At 55.8% G+C, this 16,129-nt stretch overlaps 1 protein-coding gene across 2 annotated transcripts in view; it reads left to right on the plus strand.

The window, feature by feature from the left end:
• Nucleotides 1–16,129, plus strand: part of LRPPRC (leucine rich pentatricopeptide repeat containing) — a 65,786-nt gene that overhangs the window by 17,263 nt on the left and 32,394 nt on the right. The window contains exons 6-18 of one of the 2 annotated variants that reach the window (XM_029071601.1): nt 349–435; nt 1,126–1,252; nt 1,964–2,108; nt 3,032–3,186; nt 3,345–3,450; nt 3,568–3,678; nt 8,216–8,334; nt 8,567–8,660; nt 10,801–10,867; nt 12,795–12,822; nt 14,464–14,521; nt 15,655–15,761; nt 15,995–16,072. In XM_029071601.1, the coding sequence (XP_028927434.1) occupies nt 349–435; nt 1,126–1,252; nt 1,964–2,108; nt 3,032–3,186; nt 3,345–3,450; nt 3,568–3,678; nt 8,216–8,334; nt 8,567–8,660; nt 10,801–10,867; nt 12,795–12,822; nt 14,464–14,521; nt 15,655–15,761; nt 15,995–16,072 (1,282 nt within the window). The remainder of the gene's footprint in view (nt 1–348; nt 436–1,125; nt 1,253–1,963; nt 2,109–3,031; nt 3,187–3,344; nt 3,451–3,567; nt 3,679–8,215; nt 8,335–8,566; nt 8,661–10,800; nt 10,868–12,794; nt 12,823–14,463; nt 14,522–15,654; nt 15,762–15,994; nt 16,073–16,129) is intronic. The other variant, XM_029071602.1, reaches the window with a different exon arrangement.

A 16,129-nucleotide genomic window follows, 5' to 3' on the forward strand; every position in this document is an offset into this window, starting at 1 on the left:
TCACGTTAGCAGTGCGTTCAGAGGCCGATTTTCTAGAGACCCATCAGTTAGCCATTGTGACCTTCAGGTCTGGAAGGATGAGGAAGAACATTTGGATCACATTGGATGGGAAAATTGATGATACCTTCCCGTTTTACCCCATTTTGCCACTTCCTAAAATAAAGGGTCTTGTTGAAGAGACACCCCACCCCAGCATTTTGCTGACACCCCACTCTGTGAATTGGCCGGGTGGCGATGAAACGGCGTTTGAAGACGTGCTTCTGAGCATGCAGTCGCTATCCTATTGCTTCTCCTTATAACCTTTTTTTTAATAAGCATCCTTCCCGATTGGCTTTCCTTGTCTTTCAGCAAGGTCCTTGGATTCATGAAGACGAAGGATCTTCCGGTCACAGAAGCGGTTTTCAGTTCGCTTGTGACGGGGCACGCAAGAGCTGGGTAATATAGACTTTCGGAGTTGCCAGCTTAATCCCTCCCGTGCAGGAGCCACACACCGCCCTCGTGTGCCATTAATCATCCTTATTGGTGGACGGTGAGGTTCACCCACGATGGCAAGCGTCAGGGCATCCGTGCTCCTGGTCACACAGTGCACGCGAAAAGGTCATGTTTGACGTTTGCGGCACCTCCTGCCTCATTGTCTTTCGCTCCTTAAGATTCCCTATGTGTTTCTTGTGGGACCTCCCTCGGGGAGCAGTATGGCGGCTCACTTCCTGTAGGAGGGAGGAAACCTTCCCCGGGGCAGCCGGCTGTTCTGAAAGACTTCGTGAGTCTGTTCAGAGGAAGGATGTCCCCCTGCCCAGCCAGCCTTGTGACTCACGACGGGTCATGGCTCTTTCCTTAAGGTTTCTGTTTGGCCAAAGCAGAAAAGCTGAGGCCAGGGGCCCCAGGTTCCCGTCCCAGGGTGTCCGCTGCGTGGATACTGCCCGTGGGCGGGAAGCTCGGCTCGCTGAAATCGACCATTTGGACTGTTTTAGCCCCGTAGTGGCAATTTTGGTATTTAGTTTCTTCTGAGACCGTGATCCCCTGAGCTAGACCGAGCTTCCGAAGTGCTGCACTTGAGAGGGAGACGGGGAGGGACTGAGGAAACCCGGTGGGGTCTGCATTCTCGTCTCGTTTCCCCACCTTTAGGGACATGAAGAACGCAGAGAACATCCTCTCGGTGATGCAGGAAGCGGGAATCGAACCCGGCCCCGACACCTACCTGGCATTACTGAAGGCGTACGCTGAGAGAGGCGACATAGAGCATATTAAGCGGGTAGGTCCCGTCGGGCAGAATCGGGGTCCTCGGTAGGCCAGGCCAGGCACTTCTTGCCATCAGGTACGTGGTCGATGAGAAGCATGTTTCTGTCTTGGTCAGTATGGCCTAGTGGAATGAGCACGGGCCTGACAGTCAGAGGACTTGGGTCCTAATCCTGGTTCCGTCACTTGCCCGCTGGGTGACCCAGCCCAAGTCACTACATTCTGTGCCTCAGTTCCCTCTTCTGCAGAATGGGGATTGACAGCCCCATGTGGGACAAGGGACTGGGTCCAACCTGATAAACTTGTATCTTCCCCAGTGGTTAGAACAGTGTCTGGCACACAGCGCCTAATAAATGCCATAATAATAATAATAAGTTTCTATGTAAGTGACATGGAAACTTAAAAACCCCACATAAGCCACAATGTGCAAAGAATCAGCCTCTTAGGGCACTTCCAAGACACCGTTTCAACGGCTTTGGAAAACGTAGAAATAACGAGCTCCAATTCGATACGGTAAACCTCCAGCTCTCTCGCCGGTACTCCGCCCGCGCTCGGAGTTTTCAGTTTGACAACACCCTTTTTGAAAGTTAAGCTAGGGAATAGTTGAGTCCTGAGCCTTCCTAACCCTCCTGAGGAGATCGATTTGCCAGAAGTTATCGTTGTTGAGCACTCGGCATTGCCGTACCGTGCGCGCGGTGTTGTACAGTGACTTTTGCTCTGGGTTCAGACGCTGGATAAGGTGGAGCAGACGGACCATTACCTCATGGACAGGGACCTGATGCAGATCATCTATAGCCTGACTAAGGCTGGCTACCCTCAGTATGTCTCCGACATCTTGGAGCACATGAAGTTTCAGAGGGGATACGTTGCAGGTAACTCAGCTGGGCTTTTTTTGATATAGAGAGTGCCTCTGCCGCTTGAGCCCCTCGGGTACCACTTATTCCGGCGGGAGTATTTCCGGAGCTTGGGCTGTGTGCAGAGAGCTCTGAATGGGAATGTCCAGGAGAGTCCCGGAGATACGGGAGATGCGGTCCCGCCCCTCAGGGAACCTCCCAACCTCCGGAGGGGACGAGGAGGAGGATGGGTTTCAAAAGGAGACCCCGAGGATGTCACCGCGCCCGATATTTTCAGGCGAAAGGAGAAAACACCTTCCACCCATACAGCTGTTGGGGTCGATCAGCGGCTCAGTCGATATAGGACCCGGTCGTCTTGGCTAACCTGGAGAAGAGCGACGCTATGTCCTTTTAGAAATAGACGGACTCTGTTTCTAGAATTTTGGTGGAATTAGGGAAGGCGCCAAGCAGTGCAGAAACTGGCTTGGGAGAAGTGTCCTCATCGGGATTTACGAGAGAGAGATTTTCAACGCCTGCTTCGGCTGTGGTATACTGGCGTAACTGCAATCTTTTTCAAGTCCTGGAATTTCCGTTCAAAGACTGAAATTGTCCATTAGTTGGTGGGGGGGCGGGGGGGGGGGGGGGCGCGGGTAGGGATGACGCGGGTAGGGATGACGGTTCTTTGCCAAGAGTCCACTAGAAGCTTGTAACTTCCGGCAGGGCCGGTCCCGTCAGCTCGGATGGCTGCCCGAGGGTGGGAAGGTCCGGGGACTCCACTGGTCCCACTGTGGGAAGTGAGGGTTGGGTTTCCCTGTGGGCCGGGCAGCCGCATCCTCCCAGGGGCCCGGCAGTTACCACTGACCGATGGATTAAAGCCGTCCCGCGGTAGTTATCGTGACTGGTTTCACACTGCCGGCGGGGCGTAAGCCACCTCTGGCAAGCAAGGCCCGTCTCTCCCCTAGATGCGATGAACCTGTGTCTGAGTCTGATCACCGAGAAGCTAGAGGACACGGCCTTCCAAGTCCTGCTCACCTGCCCCCGACTCATGGCCGAGGGTTCAAACGGCGCCGTCGACTTCGGCAACTTCTTCCTGCGCCACTGCGTGGCCACGGACACGGTACTCGCCCCTTTCCCGCCGACCGGGTGCCCCGCTGCGGGGCGGAGGGGGGCGGTCCCGGAAGCCCCCCGCCCGGCCAGGGTTTTCCGATCCGGCCGGCGGGCTACCCGGCGGGGAGAGGGAGGTTCAAGCCGATTCCGGAACATTTCTCCCTTTAGCCGTTCCTCAAGCTACAAGGCTTCTGCAGTCATCTAAGGGATGCCCACCTGCACGCTGCCCCCTTTCAGTTCAGCTTGCACTGTGCCCTGTCATCCGGGAAGACAGGTACGGATAGATGGCCTCGCCGTGGCCCGGCCCAGCCTGGGAGTGGAAGCCCTCCTTTGCCGCTCTGCTCCACTCTGACCCTGCCCCCTTCTCTCTCTCTCTCTCTCTCTCTCTCAGTCCTGGCATTCGAGCTGATGAAGGCGCTGAAGGAAGGAGGCTACCATCCCGTCCGAACTCACTATTTCTGGCCGCTGCTCGCCAGGTGCCAGAAGGAGAAGAACGTCGCCGGTAAGCTCGGGCGGGTGCCACCACCCCCGCGCCCTCAGGGACTGCGGCCGGGGTCCCAGAGTGTTGTCTGATCTGACTCCGTCGCCTCCCGCTACGTCCCCAGTCCCTCCTCTGTCCTTTGGAACGAGTCCCCTCCCAACGGAACGGCCGGCGGCACCAATGGAGAGGGTTTCTAGGCCGGAACTCTGGCTCTCACTCGGGCTGCTTGGTTGCACTGCGGGGCCCGAGTCCAGGTCCCGGGACAGAACCCCGAGGTTTCGGCAGAAGCCGCAGGTTGAGTTCCCCGTGGACGGTATTCGGCAGAACTCCAGAGGCCCAGTCTCCCGTCGGGTCAGCCTGCCCAGGGGTCCGTTGGGAGGGCCGAGATGGCCGCTCGCCCGCGGCCTTCAGGGGGCCGAGGCGTTTTGCACTATCCCTCCGGTCCCCCCCCCAACCCGTCCCCAACCCCCACCCCCGGTACACGTGGGATGACTATCGGATCTGAATAAGAATTGAACAAATATCAAATTTTCGAGTATGGGATCTTAATTCTTTGGCTTGCGTTAGTGGTAATTCAGAAAGAGCAGTCTCGTAAAAAGAGGCTTTTAACAGAACTACTTCCCCCAAGGGGAAACAAAAACGGTCTTTTTCATCTTCTCTCACAGTATAATGCGCTCTGGATTGAGATGCAGGGTTGTTAGTGTGACACTGGGTGACAAACAAAATGCACAAACAACAAAAAAAGGTGCTTTTAGCGGGCTGCTCTCATTGCAATTTGTCTTTAAATATATAGGCACATTCCGGTTTGGAGGAAATGGTGAAACAAGTATTCCCTAATTGTTTCTAGCTCTAAAAGTCTCTAAATCCATTTTGCAGAATTCTTGGCAAAAACAATGTGTGGTTTGATTAACCCTTTACGTGTCTGATGGGGTGGAAAGCCCCATGATGGTAACGTGCGGGATCCAGGACCTTTGGACCGTCAAGGAGGGAGTGAACTCCCGGGCAGATTCCCGCCAGAGTTCCTCCCGAGACCGTCTCCCCAGAGCTGCATCCCCACCTCCGGGGCTTCCCGGCGGACCGTCCCGGACGCCGGGCACCCGGGCTGGGCGGTCCGATCCTCGCGCTGCGGGTGTAGCCCCTCCCTCGGTTGGCCGTGTTCATCAGGCAGCTCTCGGGGGTGGGCAGCCGGTCATTCGCTCGGGCCCCTGCCGCCTGGGCTTAGGGAGCGGACCCTGGCCGCTTCTCGCTGATGTCTCTTGGCCCGCGGTGGGCGTCGGTGTGGCGGCGGGTTGCCCAGAGGACTTGGGTCGAAGAAACGCCGGATGCCGGGCTGAGAGCCGGTCCGGACCCACCTAACGGGAAACTCCACCTCGAATAGGCGTTCGAGTGATTTCATTGCCAAGAGTGACCAGCCGGGGAAGCCCCCCTCTGGGCGGGCAGTCCGTTGGAGGCTCCCGCTTCTGCTCCCGCCTTTGCCGGGCAGCGGAGCGGCCCCTTCGATTCCGTCGGATCCTAAACGTAGACGTGCCGATCCTCTCTGTCGCTCCACTTGGCACTGGGGAGGAGGGTGGGGAAATGCCCTGTGCTCTTCGCCACGGGCGATGTGAAGTCTCCTCCATATGAACGCACAGAAAGATTCCCACTGACCTCCGACACACGGGAAATATCCGGTTGGGAGGGAGATGGAGCAGCGGTGAGGTGACGTTGACGGCAGTGAATGATGGGCGGGCTGCGCGCGCCCTCAGTCCTCTCTAGCTCAAGCCCTTCCAAGAGGAGGATAGTTCCGTAGACCGATTCCACTTTTACCCCCATCAGTAACCACCCGCCGGGTGGCGGTTGCTCCAACCAACGGAGATCCCGGAGATGGAGAGTCCCGGTCCACAGGACGGAAGGGGGTAGCCAGACATGGCAGAAATTGCCTGACGTCCCGTGCCGCCCCGGGCGACACCCACGGTCCTTCCTGAGCCCACGTGAGGCCGGAGACAAGCCCGTCTCCACGGGTTGGCAGGGAGAGAGGGAGAGCAGCCAAGATGGTCACCGCCCCGAGGAGATTCCGCAGTTCCAACCCCCGAGGGGACGGCGGTGGCTTCTCTGAAGCCTGCTGCTGTGAAGCACACCCAGGACTGACAACCGGGAGTCATCTCAAAAAGCCACCCATTCCTTCCCAAAGCAGGAGGCAGCAACGACTCAGCCGGAGCGCGCGGTGCCTCGGAGACCCTGTCGTACGCTACACGGGCCGGTCCGCGAGGAAGTCGGCCAGAGCTCTGGCTCCCTTTCCGTTCAGCGCGTACGGCGAGCCGATTCCAAGTTGGAAGCTAGCCTTCCCGAGCCGGTCAGGAGAGATTCGGTTCCGATAGCTGCTCGTAGCCGGGCCCCCGCCACGTGCTTCCCACCTCCGGATCGGCCCAACCGTTGGGTCGTTCATTCATTCAGTCTTATTTATTGAGCGCTTACTGTGTGCAGAGCGCTGTAGTAAGCGCTCAAAAAATAGAGTACAGCAGTAAAGAGAGATGATCCCCGCCCCCAAGAGGTTTGCAGTCTAGAGGGTCCCCTGAGTGGCTCTGGCGTCGGAATGGCTTCCCCTACGGCCCAATGGGGAAATAGAAGACAGATGGAGTCTCCTAGGGAGAGCAAGACCCAGAAGGCTGAAGAATTCTGTGCTGGGGTTAAATTGAGACCTTTGATGCCAGGTTCCGGCTCGGAGGTGGCAAGCTCACTGGGCTTTAGTAAAAGATGGGGAAAGAGCCTGGGTCCCGAGACACGGTTCAGTACAGTGAGGACTTGGTGGGAATGGAACCCACTGGCTTAGAGCTTGACTACAGCTGTTAGGGTCCGAATGCCCCGGCGTCTCGTAGGGGTAGGACTTGATGCGTGTGATTAAGCTTGTGTGGAAGCCGGGTTTGTAAATGATCCTCAGCAGCACCTGAATGGTTCGACAACTCAGATGCGGTCTGGCTCTGGAAACAGTCCTCGCGCCGGACGGTCGAGTCTTACCTGGTTTGAGATCGCCGAGGGACGGCTCCGGCCAGGTGCGAGCCACCGCCGCCCTGGCCCTCGCCGTGACCCCATAGTACAGCTACGGGGACTTGTTCGGTCAGTCGGCCCGTGGCATTGAGCGCTCACCGTCCGCAGGCCACTCTGCTAAGCGTTCAGGAAAGGACAGTGCAACAGAGTTGATAGACACGTTCCCTGTCCGCATTGAGCGTATCGTCTAGAGGGGACATTAATACGAATTACGGATATGGGCCTTAAGTGTGGTGTGGCTGAGGGTGCGGTGTGTATGAAGTGCTTAAGGGATAGATAGTCTGAAGCCAGCGGGCATTCGGTGGCACCGTCATTTGGGCACCGCACAAGGCCACCGGTGTCGGAACAGCACCGGAGGCGGGCGGTCCCCCTGGAGGTGAAGACCACCGGTTCTGATTTTCTTTTTATCTTCCCGCCTTCCCAGGTGGGTGCGACAGCCCCAGCGTGGGCCCCCCGGTGTTTCAGGGGAAACGAGACGGGGTGAGAGTACGTGGCCAGTATCCAACGGGATACTCAGGCTCTCTTGAGTTTTGGCGCGTTCCCCTCGTCCAAGTCAGAATTTAGTTAAGGGCAAACTCGAGCAGACGCTGCGATTTTGATGTGGTGTGACTGGCCTGTGTGTATCCTTAAGTGCTCAGAGGGAATTCACATTTCATTATGTGCAGCGTAGCGCACCGCGTAAAATATTCATGGAAGTGTCACTTTTCCGTAGGTGGCACCGCAGGGCAGAGCCGGGGACTCTGAGGAAACTCTGCATCTTAAAAGCAATGAATACGAGGGGCAAGTGGAGAGCAACCATCTGCTCCGTGGACACGCTGTCCTGCCTCATCCGCCCAGTTGCTCCTCTCTGAGCAGCTCTTACCTGGGTGGCTGGTGATGTGACTCCGGGCTTAGCTAACTGCCTCGGACAGCGCCGCACCCGGGCTAAAGAAATAGCCACGCATCCGCCGGGAAGGTTTCTCTGGCACGGTGACCGTAAAACCGCGGCCTTTTGGGGAGCCACGGTTCGGTGGGCCGTTAAGGGGCCGGGGGTCCCCCCGAGGAAAGTGGGGGCTTCTCGGCCTGAGGCGGGGTCTGAGTCGTAGCCCCCGTGGGGGTGCAGGATGCACAGCCTTTAGACTCTAAGCTCGTTGTGGGCAGGGAATGCGTCTGCTATTCTTTCATTCAGTCGTATTGATTGAGCCCTTATTGTGTGGAAAGCACCCTGCTGAGTGCTCGAAAGAGTGCAATATAAAACAGTAAACACACCTTCCCTCCCCGCAATGAGCTATTATTGTACTCTCCCCAGTACTTAGTACAGTCCTCTGCACCCAGTAGGCGCTCAGTAAATCGGCTGACTGACAGATGTCGCTCAGGGTGGCTGAGCGTGGCTCTGGCCTGTCCCGGACACTGGGGCCTCTCAGAACTGTCAGATTTCTGCCGGCTGGCGCCGCTTGGTACTCAGTCGCGGTGTGGCCCGAGCCTTCAGTGGAAGTCCACACGCCTGTCGGGCGCCCAGGCCTTCCTAACGCCATCTTCTCCCCTCTGCTCTTAGGGGTGTTCCGCATCCTCAGAGGGATGCAGGAAATGGGAGTACAGCCCGACGTGGATACGTTCGCCAACTACGTGATCCCGTGCTTCGAGAACGTGCAGACCGCACGCGCCCAGCTGCAGGTGAGTCCCGCGTCACCTCGGCCTGACCCGGCCCCCCTGGGAGGGTTCGATGGCGGGGCGGAGAGGTGATTGTGGCGGAGGTCAAGATTCTCCTCTCGGCCCCCGCCTAAGTCCTCCGCGTGGGGCTGACGGCGCCCTCCCCTCCGGAGCAGTTCCGGCCTGCTCCCGTGGGGTTCTGGGAGGGAAGGTGTGGCGAGAATGGATCGCTGATCAGCAACCTGTCCATCCCCAGGAGAACGGCTGCTTGCCCGAGAGCGACACGTTCTCCGGAGCCGAGTTCCGCATCGAAGCCATCAAGGGGAATCTGGAACGGGTCTCCTCAATATGTAAGTGGCTCGAGCAGATTTTCCATTTCAGCGAGAATGGAAGAGATGTCCAACGGCCCCTCGTTCCGTCTGAGAGGGCAGCGTCCCCATCCTTCTCCCTGGGTTAGCGGGGGCCCCGTGGGGCCGGTGACCCCCCCCCCCCCCCCCCCCGTGCCTCTGGAATTCATTCAATAGTATTTATTGAGCGCTTACTATAATGAGGTCGGGGACGCCTGCCCGTGTGACTGGAGCCAGCTGGCCTCTTCCACCATCCGAGTGCTTGCCTTTCTGGAGCCAGCGGAGCCTAATGGAAAGAGCCCGGGCCCGGGATTCACAAGAGCCGAGTACTGGCTTCCTGCTGTGTGACCTTGGGCAAATCACTTTGCTCCTCTGTACCTCAGCTTTCTCGACCGGAACCCCAGCCAGAAGAGGGGGACAAGACCCCCGCTCTCCCTCACTTCAGGCGGTGAACCCCGTATGGAATGGCGATTTTTTCAGGATGTGGTTCTTTGTATCTAACTCAGTTCTCAGCACAGTACATGGCACATAATAATAATAGTGTTGGTATTAAGCGCTTACTATGTGCTAAGCACCGTTGTAAGCACTAGAAGGCGCTTCATAAGTACTGTCATCGTTCCGCCCGTAGATTTGGTGTGGGTGAAAAGATGGCCGAACACTTCCTTCCATGAGGTCAGTGAGTTGTCTGAGGAGTCAATTACTCGTATTTAGCGAGTGCGTACTGTGTGCAGAGCACTGTGTTAAGTGCTTGGGAAGAATATAATATAGGCACATTCCCATTCCACAGTGACCTTACAGTCTAGAGGACGACCTTGTAGTCTACCGTCGAGACTAACTTGCAAAATGGTAGCAAAGTTGGCGTTGTAGTGGCTGACCCAACTTGCCTGATGGGTGACTTGGAGATCCAAGAAAAATTTTCAGTTCTGTCCCAGACGAATTAGAAACGGGGGAACACCTGGACGCGTTTAGTGCCAGCTCAAGCTGCCGTTCTTCCTCCCGGTAGCACCACCTGTCAGCGACGGGCTCTTCGGGCTCTCGTGCCTCGGCGGTTACTGTGGAAACCAGGTGGCCGTTGTCAGCGGCAGCCGAGCATGATGACCAGATTCCAGTGGTCTTTTTAAATATCAAACTTTAATAAAATTGTGGCCAAAATGTTTAGTTTGGCACTGCCAAGGAACCAGCCCTAAGGGGAGGTAGGTTAATTTGGAAAGGCAATAGCCATAACCCAACCCTTTCTCCTTTTCATTCATTCATTCACTCAATCGCAATTGATTGAGTACAGTATGACAATCAACAGACACATTCCCTGCCCACAACGAGCTTACAGCCTTCCGCCCCTTGGATCGGGAGGTCTTCAGTCATCCGTTGCTCCGACGATAGGCAGGGTCAACGTCTTTGAATCGCGTTAGAGGCCGGGGGATGGCCCCCGTGGCCTTGTCGGCCTGCTCCACCGGTCAGTTTGGCCTGGGGCGGCGTGCCGCGCGGAGAGCCGCAGAAGGGCTTAGCCTGGCGGTCGTGATCGGGGAGGCACGATTTGCACTGCATTGTGAGTCTCTTGTCATTTGAGGGAGATTGATGAGTTTTTAATCCGGGTCATTGTTATTTCTTCACACGCTCCCTAGTAGCCGAACTCTGGTTTGTAGCTGGGTAGTTTCGAAAGGTGGGCCACCACCCAGCTGGTAGGATGGACCTTTTGGGTGCTAAATCCGTATTTTGGTTTTGCAACTCACAAGTGTGACGTTGTAGGCTTGCGTTCCATAATGCTAAGTCCGCCCTTTCAACGTAAAGAATCACTTCACTCCTCTCTGCCTGTTTCCTCATCTGTAAAGAGGGAAGTCAATACCTGTTCTGCCCCTCCTTAGACATGGTGCCCATTGATTCATTAATTCCTTCAGTCGTATTTATTGAGTGCTTACTGTGTTCAAAGCATTGTACTAAGCTCTTGGGGAAGTGCAGTATAACAGTAAGCGGTCACATTCCCTTCCCACCGTGAGCTTACAGTTTAGAGTGCCCGACCTCGTTATCCTGTATCTACCTACTCCATCACTTTGCGCAGTTCTCGGCCTAGAGTGACAGATATCACAACTGTTATTGTCAAGGTCGCTTTTTACAGCTTCTGATGAGGAACTGTCTTCTCTCGTAGTGTCCTCGCAGTCCTCACCTTTGGACGTGTCGGCTCTTCGCAACAACCTGGTGCAAGGCTTTAAGAGGTAAGATAGTCGGGGAGGTGCTCCCCGTGGATGCCTGGGTCCCCTTGGGTCCTCCTGGCCCGTCCTGGCACGGTCTCCTCACCCTGGGGTCAGTTGTCGGAATCCACGAGCCGGTGCTCCAGGTGGAAATGTGGCAAGTTGTCGTCTTCTGCCCGGCCAGTCCGAAGAGGTGAGCAGCCCGGCACATCAAGCGCAGGGCTGCCTTTGTTGGATGGGGGTTTCTAAAGTCGGCATGTCTTGCTGCGTCCAGTGTCCGGTCCGGTGCCCTGAGCCCCAAGTAGGCGCCCGACGCCTGCCGACAGTGCCTCTGGCAAGTGGGCGGAGCGCGAGGGGCTGTCCCGAAATGTCACCCAGGAGCATAATCCTGGTTTCGGGGGGAACCAGCTATCACTGTTTGGAATCGTGCCGCTTCCTAAAACAGTTGGCTTGGATTCATTCGGTCTCTTTCTCAGCAGTCAGTCAAGTGGTAGAACTCCCTGGGAGGCTCAGAGGTAGCCTTCTGTTTTCTGTGGGGACTCCTTTTTAGTGAATGATTTTCAAGTTCCTTTGAGCAGTTTGTGTCAAAAACGCAGGCAGCTCTCTCTCTCCATCAAGCATCCTCTTACCCCGTTGTTGATTCTTGTGTACGCTCTTTTTCACGGAGGCAGTGTGTTTCCCCTCTTCTTCTGGTGGGGACGGGGGAATGCCGTGTTGTTCCCGTGCAGGAGCGGTCAGCTTCCACCGTCCACTGTCCCTTTTTCACCCACCGGGCATGGAGCCGAGAGGGTCCTTTGGTTGCACTCTGTAAATTGCTGGGAAAATCAACTCTTCAGACTCGGGGACGGGTTGGGAGGATCGGTTCCTCGGAACAATTCTCACTATACGTACGGAGCGTCACCAGCCCTGACCGTCGATAGCCGGGATAGTGATAGCGGGAAGCAGTGCAGTGAGCAGAGGAGAGGGGTCCGGTCTCCCCCACAACTGCCTGACCAGCACCCGCGGCCTCCCCCATCCGGGCAGGGCCGAGAGATCTAAGACTGGCTCTCTGAATGAAGTCTATCCTCTACTCCCGTTCCCCTTCACGTTCTCCCCACCCCCCCCCACCGGCCCCGGTCCCCGTGCGCCGCGAGAGAAACGGCGACCCCTCTAGCTCTGTCGATTTTGCTTTGTGCCGGTAATGGCAACTTGAAAGCAACTTAAAGAAGCAGCGTGGCTCAGTGGAAAGAGCCCGGGTTTGGGAGTCAGAGGACGTGGGGTCTAATCCCGGCTCCACCGCTTGTCAGCTGTGTGACTTTGGGCCAGTCACTCAACTTCTCTGTGCCTCAGCGCCCTCATCTGGAAAATGGGGATGAAGACTCTGAGCCCCACTCGGGACAACCCGACGACCTTCTATCTACCTTGTAGCTACCAAGCGCTTAGAACTTGGCACGTAGTAAGCGCTTAACAAAAACCATCATTATCATTAAATACCTTGTAAATGCCCATTAAATACCATTATTTTGGAAACCAAATACGCTGTTGGAAAATGGAATTCACCGAGCTGTCAGGGAAAGATAGCTTGGGCGCCATAGGCCACGTACCGGGAAGCCGTGGTCGGTTCCAGCGGTTTAAATAATAATGATGTTGGTATCTGTTAAGCGTTTACTATGTGCAAAGCACTGTTCTAAGCACTGGGGGGATACCAGGTCATCGGGTTGTCCCTCATGGGGCTCCCAGTCTTCACCCCCATTTTACAGATGAAGTCACCGAGGCCCAGAGAAGTGAAGTGACTGGCCCAAAGGTCACCCGGCTGACAAGGGGCGGAGCCGGGATTAGAACCCATGGCCTCCGACTCCCAAGCCCGGGCTCTTTCCACTGAGCCGCGCTGCTTCTCTAAATGAATTAAAAATGAAAATCCACGGCCCCGCGTCTCCATTCCTAATGTACTATCCTCTACTGCCCTCTTCAGGTGCGATGACATAAATCTTTGGAGCAAGGTAAGGGTCCTGAATGCCGCTGAAATTGTAAGTAGAATTTAGCGAGCGCAGCGCTCTGATATTTCGGCACCGTTAGAAGGCGCCCAGAAGTCCTGTGGAGAGGCGCGTTGGTCGCCGAAGCTACCGTCGCTTAGTTTCCCCCTCCAACGGGGCGCCCGCGGCTTCTAAAAACCCATTACGGAGGCCCCGCGGGTGAGCGGAAACGAAGCCAGGCTGCTTGCCTTCCGTCGGTGCTTCTAGGGGCCCCTCCCATCCACCCGCGGGTGCCGAGCGCCTTCTGTGTGCCGGAGCACGTTTCCGTTCACCCGGGGGCCCGTGCGGCTCCGGCACAGCGGTCCGTGGTCTGTCGCGGGGGTATCCGGTCGGTCACCTTGTCGGCACGGCGGGCTGAGACGGCCCGCGGGTCTCCTCCTGCGTGTCCGGGTCCCTTTGCCTTAAGCTCGTCGGGACGCCAGTGAAATGTGGGACGAACGCGGGCCGAAACGCCAGCCTCGCCACGGAAACGTGTCTGGAAACCTCCTCGCCGGACCCTGTGGAGATGGCCGCAAACTGGATCGGAGCGGTTTCTTGGCGGTTGGGCATTTGGAGAGGGGCAGATTTTGGGGGAAACCTTGGGAGATCTCAGACCGGCCCCCAGACAGCCACAGCCTATCCCCGCTGGCCACGGTGCGCCGGGGACCGGCGTGCCAGAGGACGATCCGTCGGTTTCTCTGCCTCCCGGCCGGGTTTCGGCAAGAGCCGTGTTGCTCTCTTGCGTCGACAACCCGTGCTTTGTCGGGCGACGGCGAGGACGCCGATGGGCTTGCCCCGGAGGAGAATAAAACTCTCTTGGCCTAGATGTCTTTTATAATCACTCACTTATTAAGGAAATGGGGGATTTTTAACCTCGCGCCAATTAAATCTCACATGAGCGGCGATGCAAGTGGAGGCAGAGACGGTAGAATCTGCCTTCGTCTCTGTGGGCTTCGTCCGGGGACTGTCGGGAACTCGGTGGGGTCGGTCGGGTGGGAGAGTTTCGTCTGAGAATTAAGCAGAAGTTGTTTCGTTTGTGTTTTCTTCGCGGAGTTTGGGGGTCACTCAGAGTTCTAGTTGCCCGTCGGCCCCCACGTGCAGCCCGGTCCCCTCGGCGTTCTTATTCCCCCCAGCGGTTGCCCGTGGGTCTTTGTTCCTGTCGCTTAGAGGAGGGCTGCCTCCCTCTCCCCCCATCCCCAACCCCCAGTCTGGGCCAGCTGCAGCTTTTCAGCCATCTCAGACCCGCCTTTACAACTCCTGGTGCAGGCTAATCACTGCCCTAAATGATGTCCCATTCTTAATCACTTATTTTGCAAAACAATCCATAAATAGCCATTTGGATTCCATTCCCCCCAGCGCACCCCACCCCGACACACTTCAGAAAGCATTTCTGTTGGTAATAGATTTTTTTTTATGCCAACCTATTATTTTCCCCGAAGAAACTTCCTTGGTGTTTCGAGGCGGTGGCGGCGACGTCGTGGCTCTGGATTACTATGATGTCGTTCGGAATAATGCCCGAGCGGAGAGCCGCTTTATCATTTGGAGAATTCAATTTCAGAGTCTATTTGTCCATGCCCGTTCCTTGCCTGTTCCTCCTGGCTGTAACGTCCGATTATTCTGTCTCCGCAGATCACACGACAGTTGTTCACGGACGGAGGTCAGGACCCCAAGCTGCCTGGACCGTCGGGTAGCGTTTCCATTTCTCTGACTGTACCGTAGCCCTAGATCCTGGGGGAGGGGGAACGGGTTGCTTAGAGATTTCCAAGACAGATGCCGATTTCTGCTTTGGGAAAGGGAAATTTGAAAACGTGTTGGGGAGAAATCTCTATCCCAGTAGAGATTTCATGGGATCGGCTTAGGAGGGTTTTTGTTTTTTGGCTTTTTGGTTGGGTTTTTTCCTAAATTGATGAGGAACGGGTTATGGTGGTGCCTTCCCCACCTCCTCCCTCTCCCAGACACCCAGGTTTAAGTGCTCCTCTCTGCCAGTGTTTTGCAGAGTTCATATTTGCTCTCGCTGAGGGGTCGGGATCAGGTCCTTCCCAGAAGTAAGATCTTGAGCCATCTGATCAGTGTCCATTCGTGTGAAGATTCCCCGCCGCCCTCCCTCCCTCCCACCCCTGCCCCCCAAGATCCATCCTTTGGTTTGGTCCTCTTGTGTTAGGTTTTGCTTTTGAGATTTCTGGGGGTTTCTGGGAGTAAGCATCTAAGCCTTCCGGGGTCTCAGTTGCCCTTTCCGAAGAGCACGCGCGTTCCTGCGTGCTCCGTGCCCCGAGCTGGAGGAAGGAAGGCGTCTTTGCTCATCTTGATTTTTTTCACTGGCTACCAGGCAGTTCCCCAGGCTGACTGGGCCTTTTTTGGGGGGGGGGGTTGGGGGGGGGTCACACCTAGGTTTTTTTTTACCTTTATCGGATAGGATCGTCACTGGCGCCTCTCCTGGGGATCGACCAGCACCTTTCACGCTCCAAATTCGTAGGAGACCGAGCGTGTGTTGGCCCCCGTTGGAGAAGGGGCACGGGGAAGGGGGTACCGCCTTGGGCAGGGCCACTTCTGTCACTCAGTGGTGGAAAAATGAGATTGAAGCAAGATTCCGTACAGAAGAGCTGTCACTGGGTCTGAAAATAATTAATATTCCTTTCACTCACCAGTTAGATATGTGCTCCCAAACCACATAATCTCTATGCCTCAGTGATCATTGTTGCCATTTCAGAGCCTCTCATCACCGTGACATCTCACACCAAAATGATTTCTTCTAAATTAATCTTGATAACATGACAGTCTCAGTAATTTCAGTGGAATGCTTTCTCTTGGGTTCTTCCGCAGAAGCTGTTGGCTATTTTCTTTATAACTTGATTGACAGCATGAGTGACTCAGAGGTACAGGCCAAGGAGGAGCGTTTGAGACAATACTTCCATCAGCTGAAGAAGATGGTACCATTTCATTTTTTGCTACATAATGCCCATCCTGGCTGACATGTATCTATTAGATTGGAAATTGCTGCTTTTAAGTCCAGCCAGACCACTTCTCAATGACATGCAAGAGTTGGAGACTTAAATTATGTCTGAGATAATTTCTGTGAGACAAATTTCAGTTGGGATGTGTTTCAAAACTCATGGGTGGTTTTTTCTGTTGTTTTTTCCCCCGTCCCCTCCTTTTCTTACAGAACATGGTCATCCCTGAAAACCTCTTCAAAGGCATTCGCAATCTGCTGGATGCCCATCATGTTCCTGAATTAATTAAGGTGTGTGCATGTGCGCGCACGTGTATAGTGTAGCAGACCGCTTCTTCCCCAGATCAG

The sequence above is a fragment of the Ornithorhynchus anatinus genome, chromosome 9 (genome assembly GCF_004115215.2).
Source record: "Ornithorhynchus anatinus isolate Pmale09 chromosome 9, mOrnAna1.pri.v4, whole genome shotgun sequence".
Lineage (NCBI taxonomy): Eukaryota > Metazoa > Chordata > Mammalia > Monotremata > Ornithorhynchidae > Ornithorhynchus > Ornithorhynchus anatinus.